The sequence below is a fragment of the Narcine bancroftii genome, unplaced genomic scaffold (assembly GCF_036971445.1).
Source record: "Narcine bancroftii isolate sNarBan1 unplaced genomic scaffold, sNarBan1.hap1 Scaffold_152, whole genome shotgun sequence".
NCBI lineage: Eukaryota > Metazoa > Chordata > Chondrichthyes > Torpediniformes > Narcinidae > Narcine > Narcine bancroftii.
Window position 1 is genome coordinate 2,175,259 of NW_027211887.1, and position 17,806 is coordinate 2,193,064.

The following is a 17,806-nucleotide window of genomic DNA, read 5'->3' on the forward strand; positions in this document are numbered from 1 at the left end:
TGCTCCCATCAAGGAAGAGAAAGGAGGGTCAGAACCAGCATCAGCAGGATGAAGAACAGCTTCTGTGCAGGGGTCGGGAGAAGGTTGAAGCACCAAAGGAACTGCTCCCACTCACCATCCGAGTGCAAACAGAGAGCGCATGTAAAATGTTCAATGATGGGAATGTATGGACATGATACTAAGGGCTGAAAGAGACTTGGAACAGGGTTTTTTGTGGTCGATCATTTATTACGAATAAAGTCTTACACGAAAGGGCAAGAAGCAGCTAAGGTTGTTCTTTCCACACAGATCTACTGTTAGTCCTCTAATTCTATGGGAACTGTCGCAGGGTTGTAGCTCCCAGTTGTTGGGATAGGCTGACACAAAGTGGTAGGTCCAGGTACTAATGAGGATGCCATCAGATGGTTCCCCACCCCCCACTCTCTCCCCACCACCACTGCCAACATCAGTTCTTTGTATTACAAATAAAGATGAGTGAAACACAGAAGTCTGCAGACGCTGTGATTATAATTACAAACACACTGACATGCTGAAGGAACTCAGCTATTCTTTCCAGCATTCAGGCCTGAGCCCTTCTTCAAGGAATAAACAGAATAACCCAGAAGCAGGAAATCTCAGAAAGGCTCAGAATTCTGGTTAGGGGACAAATCCAGCCCAACAAAAGGTGTTAATTGGATGTGATAGGGATGAGGTTTTTCATAGCAGGCCGAGCGACCATGTGGTCAGGCGGGCCGAATCGCTGTCCCAGTCAGTTGGTACAAGATGGCATAGGCCCCCCTTCCCTTCTCATGAGAAGCATGCATTTGGTGACACATGTTGCCTGGGAGATGTCGCCACATCCTGGTTGCAGCAACTCCGCAACGCACTGACATCACTCCCCTAGACCAGCGCACCCCAGAGAGGAATGAGGTCGTCCCCTAAAAGCAGCACGAGAGGTTCATATAAAGGCAGTTACTGGTTCACTTCATGCTGTGTGGAGGTGCTTCATTTCAGTAGCACCACCTTTTGCAGTCACGACAAGACCATGAACAGGCTGTCAGCAAGAGAATGGGATGGGGAATTGAAGCAGGTGGCCACTGGGAGATCCCCACTCTTGTGGCGGACATGGAGAAGTTTGTATTTATAGGATAGCTATAAATTCCGATGAAAATACAACCAGTATAGGTTTTACTCACTCACAGGCTTCCAGAGTGGGTGAGAAAATACAAGTCTTTAGGCCAGCAAATCTTCCAGACAGGGTTCAATGATCAATTCTTCCCAACAGGGTCCCAACCTCCAAAAGGCAGCCCATTCATATATTGGTTTCCCGCCCAAACACAGCTGATTGAGTCTATTACCTATCAGATGTGAATTGTCAAAAGCTACAGTAAGCGTTCAGTAACCTTAACAACACCTTCCAGTGCCAGCTTGAAATTGTTTCTGCTCAGAGGTTTCGCCCACCATTGTTCACAGACGAAGGTGAATGATGCTTGTCAGTGACACATGGGTCTCTCTGGAGGTTGAACTGATCCCAGGGCACTGAGTTCTGGAGAAATGACCACACCAAATTTGATGTTGCTGAATGGAGGAAACACTTTCGTATGTCGCATGGCACCTTTCACTTCGTGCTGGAACTCTAAGAACCTCACCTGAAGCCGCATAGACCAGGCGCAGCAACCATGGAGCCGGGATTTCGATTAGCTGTGGCTCTGCGCTGGTATGCCACCCCTTGTGAGTATCGATCCATCAGTCCCATCTTTGGAATAGGCATCAGCACCGTGTGCATGGTGGTGCAGGTGGTGACGGCCGCCTGGACGAAGTTCCTCGGTAAACGTCTCATGTCCCTGCCCATTGGAACACGTCTCCAGGAGACCAATGACAGCTTGGTGCAAAGGGGTACCCAATGTGTGCCGGTGCCATTGATGGATCACATATTCCCATTATTGCCCCCAGCTTGCATGCTGCAGCCTACTACAATCGCAAAGGCTGACATTCAATGGTTCTGCAAGCGGTGGTCGACCACAGATTCTGGTGAGCTAAGCCTTTATTGGTCTTTATCACATCACATCTCAATGTCTATCACTTCACTGTGCTTTCCATTCACGTTACAGCTTCTCAGATGTGTTTGTTGGCCGGGCAGTACCCATGATGCCCGAGTGCTTACCAACTCTCCTCTGTATAGAAAGGAAGAGGACCAGGGCGGATACCACTTCCCACCTGACGTGAGTGTTCACCCTACAAAGCTCCATGTGTCAATCTTATGTATGCTTATTGTGTCAACGGTCATGTGTATGAATTAACAACATTCTCCATTGTTGTGCCTGCAGGTGTCCAAGGATGTTAATGGAGTGGAGGTTCCAGCGCATCTTGTGGGTCATCTGGCATATCCACTACGAAATTGGCTGATGAAGGGGTTCACACAGCACCAAGGACTGGATCTGGATCAGCAAAGATTTAACAAGGCCCTTAATTCTGCAAGGATAGTGGTGGAACATGCATATTGCCGTCTAAATGGCTGCCGGTGGTGCCTGTCCAACCGTCTGGATATCTCTACCACCTTAGTCCCAGGTGTTGTGTTTGCTCGCTGTGTCCTGCACAATATATGTGAGATTAACAAGGAAGACTTTCTGTCAGAGTGGACGTTGGTTGAAGCAGATGGTCCTGCACCCATTAGCACAGATTGTCACAATCAGCAGGCCCATGGGCACCAGGCCATCCATTCTGCCATTTTGTCCATCCTGTAAGGGTATGACCCTGCCACCTAGCTCCTAATTTCCACAACTTGTTCCCCCCTCCACCCTCCCCACCCAATGCGACAACATGAGCCTACTGCCTGGCATGTTATGTGTTCTCATGAAGTAATGGTTGCATATAAATGAGACTTGTGTGCTTGTCAAAAATGTAATAAAAAACATTTTTTGAGAAATCTTATTGCTTCATAAATATCTGAGTTCGATATAGCAATGTAAACATTTCACATTATGTTTAAACTAGATGTAAACCATGGAACGGACAAATCACATTGCAAATACACTCCACACTTGAACACCGCAGAACAAAAACAAAAATGGTAAACACAACAAACACCTCCACCCGGCACCACAGCATTTCTGTGTTGTGCCGATTATACCTCTCGGAGGAGGGTTACCAAGTTCATTTGGCAGGCACATCCTGCGCATTCAGGTGGCCTTCCGGCAGCCCATATTGCCATTATATGCGGCTTTACAAGTGGGGCATTTGGCCACCTGAAAGTGCCTTTTCTAAGAGTTCCTGTATCTGGCTCATTCCTTGAAGAAGGGCTCAGGACTGAAATGTTGGGAATATATCTTGATCTCCTATGGACACTGAAAATCCGGGCTCTGCTTCCTGACCTGCTTTTTCCAGCAGTTTTGTATAACTTATATTCCAGCAGTTTTGTATAACTTATATTCCAGCAGTTGCTGTGGTTGAACTTTTACTGATTTAATGAATTGTTTTCATCAGAATCTAAATGTGCTTGAGTCCACGGTCAGCCATGTAAGCATTGAAATGGGTGGCCACTGGGAGATCCACCCTGTTGCAGCAGACAGAGTTGAAGTGCATTAAATGCACCCAATGATTTGGTCACTGCAGCCACCAGTTAAAAAATTCAAGAGGTTCTGCAGTCTGTGTGTCAAGAAATCCCTCTGCACCTCTGTTTTTAGTGGGAATCCTTCAACCCTGAAGTTGTGCTCTCTCGTCCTTGACTCCTCTAACATGGGAGATAATTTTACCACATCTACTGTATCCAGGTTTCTCAACATTCGAAGTGCTTCTTAGGACCCCTACCACTCATCATTCTTCTGAACACCAAGGAGTATAGTCCAAGATCCATCAAACCTTCCTCATATATTAATCCTTTCATTCCAGGAATCATTCTTGTGAATCTTCTGCAATGCCAGCACATCCTTTCTTCAATAAGGAGCCCAAAACTCTCTCCGCTACTGCAGGTGCTGCCTCGCCAGTGCCTTCTTAAGCCTCAACATCACATCCCTGCTCTTATATCCTATTATTTGCGATATGAATACCAACATTCCAATCAGCTGATTGACCACCAACATGGAAGTTAACCTATTGGGCATCCTGCACGGCGATGCCAAGGTCCATCTCCCCCAGAATTTTGAATGTTCACCCTATGCAATAATAATCTGCCCTTTTATTCCTTCTCCCAAAGTTCATGACCAGACATTTTCCTACTTTGGAATTCACTGGCCTCTTCTTTTTCCATTCTCCTAATCTATCTGTCTCTCTGCAGCCTTGCTGTTTTCTCCCAGCTACCTGCTGCTCTGTAACGGGTGAAGAAAAAGAGATGGCCCCCAGAATTGTTTCCCAGCATTTCTGCACACCTGCAGAAAGCCACATAACACAGCAATTGCCTTCTGGTCGTTCCCCCTGATAGTACAGATTCTAACACCAATGTGTATCTGTCCAGAGTGTACTGTAGGATGACTGTGATTGGCTGAGAGTGTAGCCACACCTACTGGCAGGTCTTAAAGGATTTCTCCTAGCCAGACCAGGTCATTCTGGACTGGTCGACCCACTTATGATATGCTCCAGTCTTTTAGTTAATAAAAGTCTTGGTTTGGATCAACAAGTGTTTGGTTCTTTCGACGCACTCTGCAATGTTCCCCCTTCCTGCACCTTTGCTCTCTGAGATGTGTCACCAGCAGTGTCATTTCCTTCTGTTCCTCAAAATAGATACTTTATTTTCATATTTCAATATGTGCGCAACTCGGAGTTCACAATATTAGCCAAGAGCTGTTAAAATTCCCGGGAAAACATTGCAAATTATAAAATCTTCTCAAACAATGAAAAACCATGTACAAAAGTGAAAACAGTGACTCCTGGTGGGCCAGGTAAAAACTATCGGGAGATACATAAAAAGGTGCCTTTTTAGAATCTTTTTCTGCTCATGTAGAGAGGGTTTTGAAGGTTAATTGGAAACTATTTTCAGAGGCTTGGACTTGGATGAATTTGTACGGACTGAATGAAGATGATGTTCACTTTGTTCCTGATGCATTTTTATATTTGAATCAATCAATGAGAATATTATGGTTGGAGGAGATTTTAATTGTTGTTTGGATCCGTTGTTGATTAAATCTCGAAAAATTGTGAAAAAAAAACAAAATGGCGAAAAGAATAACTGAGTTGATGGGGGATTTAAATTTAGTGGAAATATGGGAACAGAGGAATCCGACCGAAAAGGATTTTTCCTTTTATTCTCACGTCATGATTCGGTTTCAAGAATAGTTTTTTTTTGGTATCAGCCCATTTGCAGGGTCGAATCAGACAGGCTGAGTATAAGAGTAGGATTCTGTCAGATCACTCATTATTGTTAATTTCACGTAGTATCGCAGAGATGGTGGAAACCTGTTATTGTTGGTGATTTAATGAAATGTTGTTAAAAAAAACCTGAAATTATTACGCTTGTAAGAGATCAGATTAGGTTTTTTTAGAAACGAATAAGGGATCAGTTCAAAGTAATTTTATGTTATGGGATACTTTAAAAAAGATATTTACGAGGTCAAACTATTACTTACACAGCAAAAGTGAAGAAACAATATATAGCAGAAATTCAGGACTTAGAGAAAGAAATTGCAACATTAGAGAAGACATTTCAGAAAAATTCAACTGAGGATAATAAAATACAGTTGTCCAAATTGAAGCTTTGTTATAATACAATTGTGAAAAAATAATTCAATGATGGAAACAGCTCTACTATGAGTTGAGGGACAGAGCACATACGGTTTTAACTTAGCAATTGGAAACTGAACAAGTGCCTAGAATGCAGTTAGGAGAAATTCAGAGATAACATAAACCACAGGATATTAATGATGAATTTTGTACATTTCATCGGGACTTTATCTGAAGGGAATTCGGATATGGAGCAGATTGATTGTTTTTTGTCGAATTTAAATTTACCTTTATTAGAGGAAGAGGATATTAAGACTTTGGATGGTTCATTTACTGATTTGGAACTTAAGGAGGCGTTACAATCTATGCCAAGTGGAAAATCACCTGGAGAAGATGGATTTACATTGGAATTTTAGAGAAATTTTTATGATTTGTTATTTCCGGAATATTCTGATGTACTGAAGCTCGCCACTGATACAGGTTTATTTCCAGAATCGTTTTCAAGGGCATTAATAACACTCATCCCAAAGAAAGACAGAGATCCATTAAAAGTTGTGTCATACAGACTAATATTAATAAATAATAATATTGAATGTAGATTACAAAATTGTAGCAAAGGTTTTAGCAAACAGATTGGCTAACCTTTTACCGCAATTAGTACATGTGGATCAAGCAGGATTTATCAAGGACAGGTATTCAGCTGATAATATTACTAAATTAATTACAATAATTAATGCTTCAAGACAACTCAACCAGACAATGATATTAGCGCTAGACGTGGAAATGGCTTTCCACAGTGTGGAGTGGAATTTTTATTTAAGGTGTTAGAAAAATATAAATTTGGACCACTCTTTACCAGTTGGGTTAAGGCATTATATACTAATACTCCTGCTCGGGTGGTGACAAATGGACAGATTTTGCAGGCATTCAATTTGTTTAGATCCACTAGACAGGGTCGTCCGCTGTCACTAGCCTTATTTGCATTAGTTATAGAACCAAGCAATTAGGCAAGAAATGAATATTAAGGGAATTACAATTGGTGGGCAAGAGTATAAAATTAATCTGTTTGCAGATGATGTGTTGATATATTTGTCTCAACCTAAGAATTCTTTCGAACCATTACAAAATTTGTTGAAAAGATACGGGGTAATGTCAGGCTATAAAGTAAAGTGAGATATTACTAATATCAGATGGAGATTATTCAGATTGTAAACAACTTATGAAGTTTAAATGGTCAAATAAAATTATTTGGGCATAATAATGGATAAAGAGTATCAAAATTTATACAGCTTAAATTATGTACCATTATTAAATAAGATTAACTTTGATTTAAATAGATGGAAGGAGTCACTGTTAACACGGGTAAATTGTATTAAAATGAGTATATATCCACGCATTCAGTATTTGTTTCAATCTATTCTGAGTGTTATACCGGGAAAGTTCTTTCAGGAATTAAATAAAGCAGATTGTTTCTTTCTATGGAAAGGTAAGTTGTCTAGAGTCTCTATGCAAATGTTGACATGGAGGTATGTTTTGGGAGGTCATCAATTCCACATTTTCAAAATTATTATCAAGTAGCACAATTAAAGTTTATGAATAGATTGTTTGATATTGACCAACCTCCGATGTGGGTGAATGTGGAGATGGATGAAATACAAGAAAGAACAATACATTATTTTATATATAAATGGAATCCTCTGCTTTTGCAGTAGTATCAACTGACAGTATTGAAACATTTGATAGGAGAATGGTATAAATGGAATCAGTTTATAGGATCGAAAGGTAAGATTTCAGCTAAGACACCATTATATCAGAATCAGACAATTTCATTTTCTATGAATAATTCTTATTTGAAAGATTGGGAATCAAAAGAAGTGATATTATTGGAGGACTGTTTTGAAGTAGATTCACTTCTTTGGTTTAATAGACAGAGAGAAATTTGGAATATCACAAAATACTTTATTTGCTTACTATCAAGTACAAGATTTATTATTAGAATGCTTTGGTAGAAATTTTAGTATAACCTGGTCAAATGAAATTTGAGAGATTAATTGTTGATAAGGGGAAAGAAGGGATTTGTTTCTGAAATATGTTATTACAAGAAAAGATGAAAAAGGTAGATATATTTAAAATAAAGGATAAATGGGAGAAGGATTTATGTGTTCCTATTTCTGTGGATGAGTGGTCTTACATGTGTTTGGTTAGTGTTATGAAATTAATTAATGTACGATATAGTTTAGTTAGTTATAACTTTCTGCATCAGTTATATTGAACTCCTGAAAAACTGACAAAATATGGATTTAGTGGGTCAGATTTGTGTCTTTGATTTGGTGATCAGACAGGTACTTTTTTTATACTCAGCGTGGGAATGTTTAAAGTTGAAGCCCTTTTGGTAAAAAGTGATTAAATTTTTGCGAGTTCTTTTCAAATAGATTTATATGTGGATCCATGGGTATGATTACTGGGATACATGAATACAATTATGGCAAATTTACGCTTGGAGAAACCTCAAATTGCATATATTCGTTTAGAATTAGCAGTGGCTAGAAAATGTATAGCTGCAACTTGGAAAAATGATGTCGAATTGAGTATTTATAGATGACACAATGAAATTCAATCATGTATTTACTTAGAGAAAATAACGTATAATTTGCAAAATAATTATTCTTTTTTTATAAAGATGTGAAGTTGGTATTTGGAATGTATGGGTTGAGATGTTAAGTAAAAGCCTTATACGTGTTGCAAGATGTAAATGGATGTCACACCGTAACAGTCTGTTATGAGACGATGCTATTGAGTTTTTTAATATAAGCTTCGTAGGGGTGAGGGTTATAGGGGCTGGGATAGATTAGAAGGGGGAGGAGGGAGGTGGGAGGTAGTAGAGGGTAGTTTTAGATTAAACTTTGTATTTTTTCTTGGTTGTGTAAAATTCTTAAATAAACTTCCAAAAAAACTGCATCGAGATAAATGTCGAGCCAGGCTCATCCATTGAACAGAAGACAACATAACACATCAATTGCCTTCTGGTTTTTCATCCACTCTACTCCAAACCTTACAATTTTGACTCCATGGGTTTCCTCTGGGTACTGATGTCCTCTCACATCCCTCAGGTAGGTGTAAATGGCAGCTTGATGATTGATGTGGATTGTTTTATATTTTAAATACAACATCTATATTGTACATGTAATGGCAATATCATTCAAAGAATTAGACTCCACTACAAAACTGGGAGGAAGGATGTGAACCTGAAAGATTTAGTTATGGTCACTGATTCTTAAACAATTTGGTGAGAGGACACACACATGGATATCGGGATGAACCCAGGCATGAGAGGTTTCAGAAAGGAGTAGAGACTGTTCTTGATCAATCAAGACATTTTAGAGATCACCCAGTAAATGTTATGAGAAGGCACATGAGCGCGCGATGCCATAAAATGAGTTACGTTTATATTGCATATTCGGTTAATTTTTAACTTAGACATACAGCACGGTAGCAGAACATCTCATGCCCTGAAGCCATGCTGCCCAATTTACACCCCATTGACCTACACCCCCTGCACATTTTGAATGGATGGAGGAAACCAGAGCCCCTGAGGAAAACCCACGCAGATACAGGGAAGACTTTCAAACTCTTTATAGACAGTGCAGGACCCGAACCCAGGTCCGGTCCCAACCATTGGTGCTGTAAAGGTGTTGTGCTAATTTCCACACCAACCATGTCATCCTTTAGATGCCATCTTATTCAGAATAAAGAGTGTTTACTCTTTCTCTCCTTTAACCATCTTGAACACAATGGCAAACTGTTTCATTAACCTCAAAAACAATTGATCAGAAATAATCTATAGAACACCGTCAAACCCATTAACTGAAATAAATTAAATAGAAGGAAAAAAGAAAAAAAATTAACTGCTAAAATGAAAAAAACCTAAAAATTAGGTCTAATCCAACCTCTCCCTCTAATCAAAGTTACCTTATGTAGTGAAGAAAAGAAGAATAGTGTAGAACCACTGGTAGCCCCCAGAGAACAGGCGATGAATGGCCAAACCACACATTTAGTTCCTCCAATTGTAGAAAAATTCTAGGAATGTGCCCCATTATTTCATCAATTGGAACTTTCTATCTTTAATATAAGATATGATTGTCTCTAAACTTAAAAGGACATTACATCATGTAATCACAGTGTATGAGTCGGGGAAGAATCATCTTTCCATTTCAATAACATTGCTCATCTGGCTATTAACGTAGCAAAAGCTCAAAATTTTTTCTGAGCTGCCGACGATGGTTTATCTGGATCACGAGAAAAACCAAACAGAGCAATTTAACGGACAAGTTCAAAACTGATCTTAAGAACCATTGATAAAGTTTGAAAAATGTCTTTCCTGAAATTCTCTAAGTTTGGGCATTCCCAAAACAGAGGAATTAAAGAGACTTGGAAAATTTTAAATTTCTCACATAGTGAATCAACATCTGCATACAAGCGAGATAGTTTCAGTTTGGACATATGTATTCCTGTACCACCTTAAATTGTAAAAATCAATGCCTAGCATAAAGTGAAGAGTCATTAATACAATTGAGAATAGAATACCCAGCTACTTCTGGAAATTTTATATTTAAATCTCATTCACAACTGCTCTTAATCTTGGATTTTAAACCCAATACATTATTATAAATACATGCTATTAATCCACCATGAACATAAAGCCGTAAATTTAAAAAAATAGATGAAGAATATTAGTCTTAGAAATTCACGGAAAATCCAAAATCTTAGATTGAAGAAAATGTCTAATTTTTCAATGTCAAAAAAGAGTGATTACTAAGTTCAAAATTTAGTTGATAATTGTTTGAACGTGGCAAAATTAACTGAAATAAAGGGGTAATTGAAACTTTGAATACCTATTCTATAACATCCTTGAAATCTACATCCAACAAGGATGGTGGTAAAAGATGGTTATCTATCATAGGGTTGCCCAATGAAAAACCATTTAGCCCAAAACAGTTCCTAAATTGGCCAAAATTCTCAATCAGTTTTTCAATCATGGATTATGTGTCAAATTTGGAAAATGGTAATATTGTAGAACTTTTTTGGAAAACTGTAATTCCGTCATGGCCCATGAAGGGCGATTCACTGATTTTTCCAAAATTATCTAAAGCAAGCCTGATCCAAATGCTATACTCTTTCCATTTATTACATTCCCAGCAGAAGTTGGGGAATTACAACTAGTAACAAGGAACTGGCTCTGTTATCCCCTCTTCACACAGGCCGTAAAGTTCATAGTTGGAGCAAAGGTCTATCTTGGATCAAATGAACCGATAAAAACAGGATCCAAGGCAAGATTTAATTTGTTATTTTGGCCCAGTATTTAATGGCAGAATCTTGCTGAGCAGAGAGGGCTTTTATAATAGATAGATAATATTGAAATATTACAGACCTGAAGGGCTTTTATGTATTCATTAAATAAACAGAAAAGGGTTTAAAATAATCAGACAATAGTCCAATTTTATAAATTAGATCAGGGTATTATATTATAAGCCCAAAGTTAGGGTTGTACCTAATGGACAAATGTCCTCAGCATTCCCATGAACCAGGTGTAGTGGGCAGGGATGCCCATTATCTCCAGCTCCCTTCGTTTTGATTCGAGAACCGTTGGTGGAAGATATTCACTGAGATCCAGACATTAAAGGATCGTGGGTAAATAAACCAGGAAGAAGATGAGATTAATCTATTTGCAGATGATGTCCTGATATGTTTGACAGACCCAGCAATTTCATTGGTAACACTACACTCTAAACTGGAAGATCATGGGAAGATCTTGTGATATAAAAGGACCAAAATAATCAACTTCCACGTATGTAAAAGGGAATTAATCAGGTGAAACTCTGGCCTGTGGTAAATCTGACATTTGTTGTTGTCCAGGTTTTCATTCTCTCTCTGTAAGTCACAAAGATATGAACCCTCATGATTTCATTATTAATATATTTAAGCACTGATGTACTATCAGGCCAAAACTCAGAATCTGCTAACTCCATCTGTAATTCTCTTCTTAACATAGTGTCCATTTTGCTCACCGTAGTAGCAGCAGTCAATTCCATTCAAGGTCTGGTGACTGACTTTAATGGAGTAACTCTGGCTTTTCCCATTACAAATCCACCATGTACTCACACTTGGTTTTCACAGGACTCAGTAACTGACAGGATCAAAATCACCTTCACTACATCAGCAAAATGGTGTAACAGCAAACGTGGCCAATCCAAAGTCTGTTGACTTCAAACGTCCAAGTATTTGAAGACACTCAATCCAATTTCTCCAATCTTGTGCGATGGATTCTGGGATAGTTTCATCCCATCCAAATTTTCTTCTGCAAAATTCTTGAAGAATTTTCTTTCATTGAATATTTTATTTAAATCAACATATATATGAAAGGTATAACAATTAAAATCAAATCACAATGTTACAGAGCTTACAAATATATGTTGATAATATATAAAAAAGAAAAGAAAGGAAAAGAAACTAAGATACTACTGTAGCGGCAGCTACAACCAGACAGGTTGAGTTCAGTGAGCAAAAATTCCTTTATTCAGGTTTGCATGGCTGGTCTTATGCTCCCAGCCCAGACTTGGCTGAGAAGCGTACCGGGGGGTCACGTGGGCCGCAGTTCACGGGCTTCTGAGCCTGGTGCCGAGGTAGGGGAGAAACCCGCGACGGTGCCATTTTGGACGGCTGCCCCACCGCATGCATGACATGAGGGGCTGGATCACATGCCTAATGGCATGCCGCCACACAGCCCCCCCAGAACCGGTGCCAATGGCCTTTTTTGTCGGGCAGCCTCGCTTCTTGGGTTGAGCCGCGACCACTGGCTCATTGGGGTTGAGGTGTGCTGGCTTTAATCTGTCCACAGTAAACAGTTCCCTCTTACATTAATGTCTGGTGTGAAGGTGGATCCTGAATGCTGGATGACTCTGTACAGCCCTTCATACAGTCTTTGAAGGGGTGCTGTGAAGGGTCTCATCTGATAAAAACATACTCTGCGGAATACAGCTCACTGGGCTGGTAAGAGGCGCGTGTGCCATGTCTGGGCGGTGGTGGGGGTGTGAATGACTCCAACTGGGCCCGGAGATGGGAAGTAAACCATGCGGTGCCTGTTGCAAGTTGTGAGGTGCATTGATAAACTCACCAGGCAGGGCTAGTGGTGCACCATAGACCAGCTCAGCCGATAACGCCTGCAGACCTTTTTGGGTGTCGAGTAGATGCCCAGGAGGACCCAAGGCAGGTCATGCACCCAGTTGGGGCCGGTGAGGCGGGCCATAAGTGCCGACTTCAGGTGGCAATGCAATCGCTCGACCAGTCCCAGTCTGTTGGTGAGCTGTGCCCAGAGTGAAGAGGTGAACTGCGTGCCACGTTTGCTGGTGAGGTGGGTCAGCATGCCGAACCAGGCAATACAATCGGTCAAAAGTGCTCGGGAGCAGGAGTCTGTGGAGGCTTCTCGATAACCTCAGGCCAATGAGTGGTGCAGTCTACCACCGTGAAAAGTTAACGGTTACTTCGGGAAACGGGTAAAGGGCTGACAATGTCCACATGTATGTGGCTGAACCATTCTCGGACGTGTTCAAAATCCTGCACGGGCACTCTGGTGTTCCTGTGTACCTTGTAAAGCTGGCAATGGATGCAGGTTCTGGCCCAGTCTGCAATCTGCTTTTGAAGCCCGTGCCAAATGAAGCATTCTGCCACCATATGAACCTTGGACCTGATGGAACGGTGGGAAAGGTCGTGGATATGGTGGAAGACATGCCTGCACCACTGCTGGGGAACCACTGGTCATGGGGTGCTCATGAAGACATCGCACAGGATGGTATAATCACCGAGAAGAATCGGGAGGACCTGGAACTGCTGGCCCGTGATGGCCGTCCTGAAGGCTTGCATCTCATCATCGGACTACTGCTCCGGGGCAAGCTGGTCATAGTCTAGGCAGCGTGTCAGCGACCACATTGTCTTTCTCCGCCTTGTGCCAAATGTTGATGGTGAACTCCAACACAAAGGACAGGTGATGCTGTTGGCAGGCCGACCAGGGATCTCTAGCCATAGCGAGAGCCTGAGTGAGGGGTTTGGGGTGGGTATAAATGGTGAAAGGCCTCCTCTCCAAGAAATAGTGCAAATGAGGCACAGCAAGGTACATGCCCAGCAACTCATGGTTGAAAGCACTATACGTGTTCTGGCGGACGATGAAGTTGGCTAAAGAATTCCAGTGGTTTTCACTGTCCATTAACCTGCTGCTGCAGGGTGGCACCAACGGAGGTGGCAGAGGCATCGACGGAGAGCAACATAGGAAGGTCGGTGTGTGGGGACACGAGTAGGGTAGCCTTCACGAGGGCAACTTTCGTGGCCTCTGGAGTCCAGGCGTATCTTGTTCTTGGCCGCGATAAGAGCGAAGAGTGGCTGCATGATGTGTGCAGCGGCTGGAATGAATCGGTTATAGAAGTTGACCATACCTGCAAACTCTTGTAGCTCCTTGAGGTTGTTTGGGCGTGGAAACTCTCTGATTACAGTGACCATAGCAGCTGGTGTAGCTCTTTCGGTCGTGATGGTATGGCCCGGGAACTGCATGGACTCTTTTCCGAACTAGCATTTGGCTGGGTTGATCATTAGGCCGAATTTGGCAGTTGGGAGAAGAGGGTGTGCAGGTGAGACTTGTGTTGTGCCCAGTCTCTGCTGGCGTCAAGAATGTCATCCAGATAAATGAACACAAAATTAAAATCCCTGCGCACCATATCCATGAGGTGCTGGAAGCTCTGGGCGGTTTTCTTGAGCCCAAATGGGATGCATAGAATTTGAACAAGCTGAAGGGGGTGATGATGGTCGTTTTGGGGATGTCCTTGGGTGCAATGGGATTTGATGATACACGCGCACCAGGTCGACCTTGATGAATACCCTCGCGTCATGCAGATTGGCTGTAAAGTCCTGAATGTGAGGGATGGGGTAACGGTCAGGTACTGTCATGTCATTAAGCCATTGATAATCTCTGCAGAGATGCCAGCCACAGGAGGCTTTCGTGACCAGGTGGAGCAGTGAAGCCCAAGGACTGTCGGAGCGTCGAATGATCCCCAGTTCCTGCAGATGCGAGAACTACTCTTTCGCTATCTGGAGCTTATCCGGCGGGTTTAACAGTAATGTACAATAAACTGTATCAGATTCTGTGACACCAGGTTCACAATGGGGAGAATATTTAACAGTGATATACGGTAGACTTTGGTAGATAGTGTGACACCGTGTTCACAGTACTGAGAAGGTTTAACAGAGATGTACGGTAGAATAAGGCAGATTCTGTGACTCCGGGTTTACAGTAGTGAGAAGGTTTAAAAATGATCTATTGGAAAATATGGAAAGAATGGGAAAAAAGTTGAATTGACGCAAAGTCTTCTCGATATTGAAGATCCGGAACAATCATTGGGACTGGAATCACTGGGTTGAATGTTTTTGTTTCAATACTTTGTGAAAGTCTGACTGGGGGAGTGGCTGACACTGAGTCCTTTAGTCACCTGCCACTTGTGGACTTTACCACACCCAGATTTTTAAGGAGCTACTACTTTTGAGTAGCTCGTTTGGGGATTGATTTTTCTCTTTTTTTTGGAATCTTTTAAATAGGTGGGGATTAGAATACTGTGAGATTTAGAAGGGGAGCATTATTTTATAATAGGATTCACATTCGTGGGAAGGTTTAACAGTGATATACTATGAAATGTGTCAGATACTGTAACACCAGGTTCACATGGGAATAAGGTTTAACGGTGATGTATGGTATGTTGAGGTATATAATGTGACACCAGGAGTACAGTGGGGAGAATGTTTAATGGTGATGTATGGTATGTTGAGGTAGATAATGTGACACCAGGTGTACAGTGGGGAGAAGGTTTAACGGTGATGTATGGTATGTTGAGGTAGATAATGTGACACCAGGAGTACAGTGGGGAGAAGGTTTAACGGTGATGTATGGTATGTTGAGGTAGATAATGTGACACCAGGAGTACAGTGGGGAGAAGGTTTAACGGTGATGTATGGTATGTTGAGGTAGATAATGTGACACCAGGTGTACAGTGGGGAGAAGGTTTACCGGTGATGTATGGTATGTTGAGGTAGATAATGTGACACCAGGTGTACAGTAGGTAGAAGGTTTAACAGTGATGTAAGGTAGGGCTGAGGCAGATACAGTGACACCAGGTTCACAGTTGGGAGAAAATTTAATGGTCATGTACGGAAGACTGAGGCAGATACAGTGACACCATGTTCACAGTTGGAGAAGGTGCAAAGATGATGTACGGGAGAGTGAGACACTTATTGTGACACTGGGTTCACAGCAGTGAGAACGTTGAACAGTAATGTCCAATAAACTGTGTCAGAAACTGTGACACCAGGTTCACAGTGGGGAGAAAATTTATTGGTCATGTACATTAGACTTTGGCAGATACTGTGACACCGAGTTTACAGTAGTGAGAAGGTTTAACAGTGATATACTATAAACTGTGTCAGATACTGTGACACTAGGTGCACAGTGGGTATAAGGTTTAACATTGATGTACGGTAGACTGAGTCAGATTCTGTTACTCCGCATTTTCAGTAATGAGATGGTTTAAAAATGATATACAATAAACTGCGGCAGACACTGTGAAACCAGGTTTACTGTGGGAATATGGTTTAATGGTGATTAAAAAAATGAACTTTGGCAGATAAAGTGACACTAGATTCACAGTGGGTAGAGGTTTAATGCTGATGTATGGAAGACTGAGGAAGATATTGTGACACTGGGTTCACAATGGGGAGAAGGTTTATCAGTGATGTACGATAAGCTGTGGGAGATACTGTGACACATGGTTCACAGTAAGAAGAAGTTTTAATGGTGATGTAAAATAAACTGTGGGAGATAAAGTGACATCAGGTTCACATTGGGGAGAGGTTTAATGGTGATGTACGGAAGACTGAGGCAGATACTGTGACACCAGATTCACAATGGGGAGAAGGTTTAACAGTGATGTACGATAAATTCTGGTATATACTTTGACATCGGTTCATATTGGGGAGTACTTTTAACGGTAATGTATGGTAGAGTGAGGAAGATACTGTGACACCATGCTCATTGTATTGTTCATTTATCTTAATTACAATATCTAATTTATATGCTCATTTCTTTTTGTGGCAACTTCTAAACATTCCATAAACTTCAATTCCAATCAGATTTTGTTCATTTAAATAGGTCACCATTAAAAGCCCAAATCATTTGGTCTCTAAAGTACGCCTCACAAAATTAAATTCTTTACTTGGGTTTGGTTGCAACAGCTCTTCAGTTTGCTTCATTATTTTTTCAGTCCCTCGTTTTGTGTTTTCTTTTTTGCCTGTTCAGCTTCACCAAATGGGCATCCAACTCTCTCTTCTCAGCTTGACCCAACGTCTCCTCTGTAAACTTAAGCAAACCAAGGAGACCAAAGTTAAAATTTTCATATTTGCATTTTCAAAAACAAAAATGGCGCTGTGACTTGCAGTTTCACATCATAACCCCACTTGCTAAACTTGCAAGCAACTGCACCTCATCCTACAGCTGGAAAATTGCAATAGAACTGCTTGCTTCAAGCAAAGTTATTATTTGACTCTTTAATAATTTTTTGTAAATTTCAACAGACATAATATCATTTAACTGTTGTTTATGTGTCGTTGGAAAATTACCTTTCCATTCAATCAGATTTAGAGTTTTGAGTGCCGTATTTGAGAAAAGATGTGCTCCTGTTGGGGACAGTTCAGAGATGATTTACTGGAATGATATCAGGAATGAAAGGGTTAGTGTATGAGGAACATTTGTCGACTCTTTGACTGTACTGGTTGGAGTACAGAAGGATAAGGGGGACCTCAGAGGCATTTCAAATGCTGGATGGCCTGGGCAGAGTACATATGGCAACGATGTTTCCCATGGTAGGGGATTCTAGAACAAGAGAGCATAATTTCAGGATAAAAGGGTGTTGATTTAAAACAAATTTTGTCAGTGGGTTGTGAATCTGTGGAACTGAGGTCATTGGGTTTATTTAAGGCAGAAATTGACAGGTATTTGATTAATCAAGTAATCAAGGGTTAAGGGGAGAAAGCTGGGCAGTGGGGCTGAGTGGAAGAATGGTGGAACAGACTAAATGGGCCTACTTCT

The 17,806-nt window shown here is 41.2% G+C and overlaps 1 protein-coding gene across 1 annotated transcript; it reads left to right on the plus strand.

The window, feature by feature from the left end:
• The first annotated feature begins 574 nt into the window (after positions 1-574).
• On the plus strand, positions 575-2,905 carry LOC138750460 (uncharacterized). The gene is made up of 2 exons (XM_069912519.1): positions 575-2,201; positions 2,307-2,905. Exons 1-2 carry the CDS (start codon positions 1,659-1,661, stop codon positions 2,721-2,723), a joined length of 960 nt encoding a protein of 319 aa, XP_069768620.1. The 5' UTR covers positions 575-1,658; the 3' UTR covers positions 2,724-2,905.
• The last annotated feature ends 14,901 nt before the right edge of the window (positions 2,906-17,806 follow it).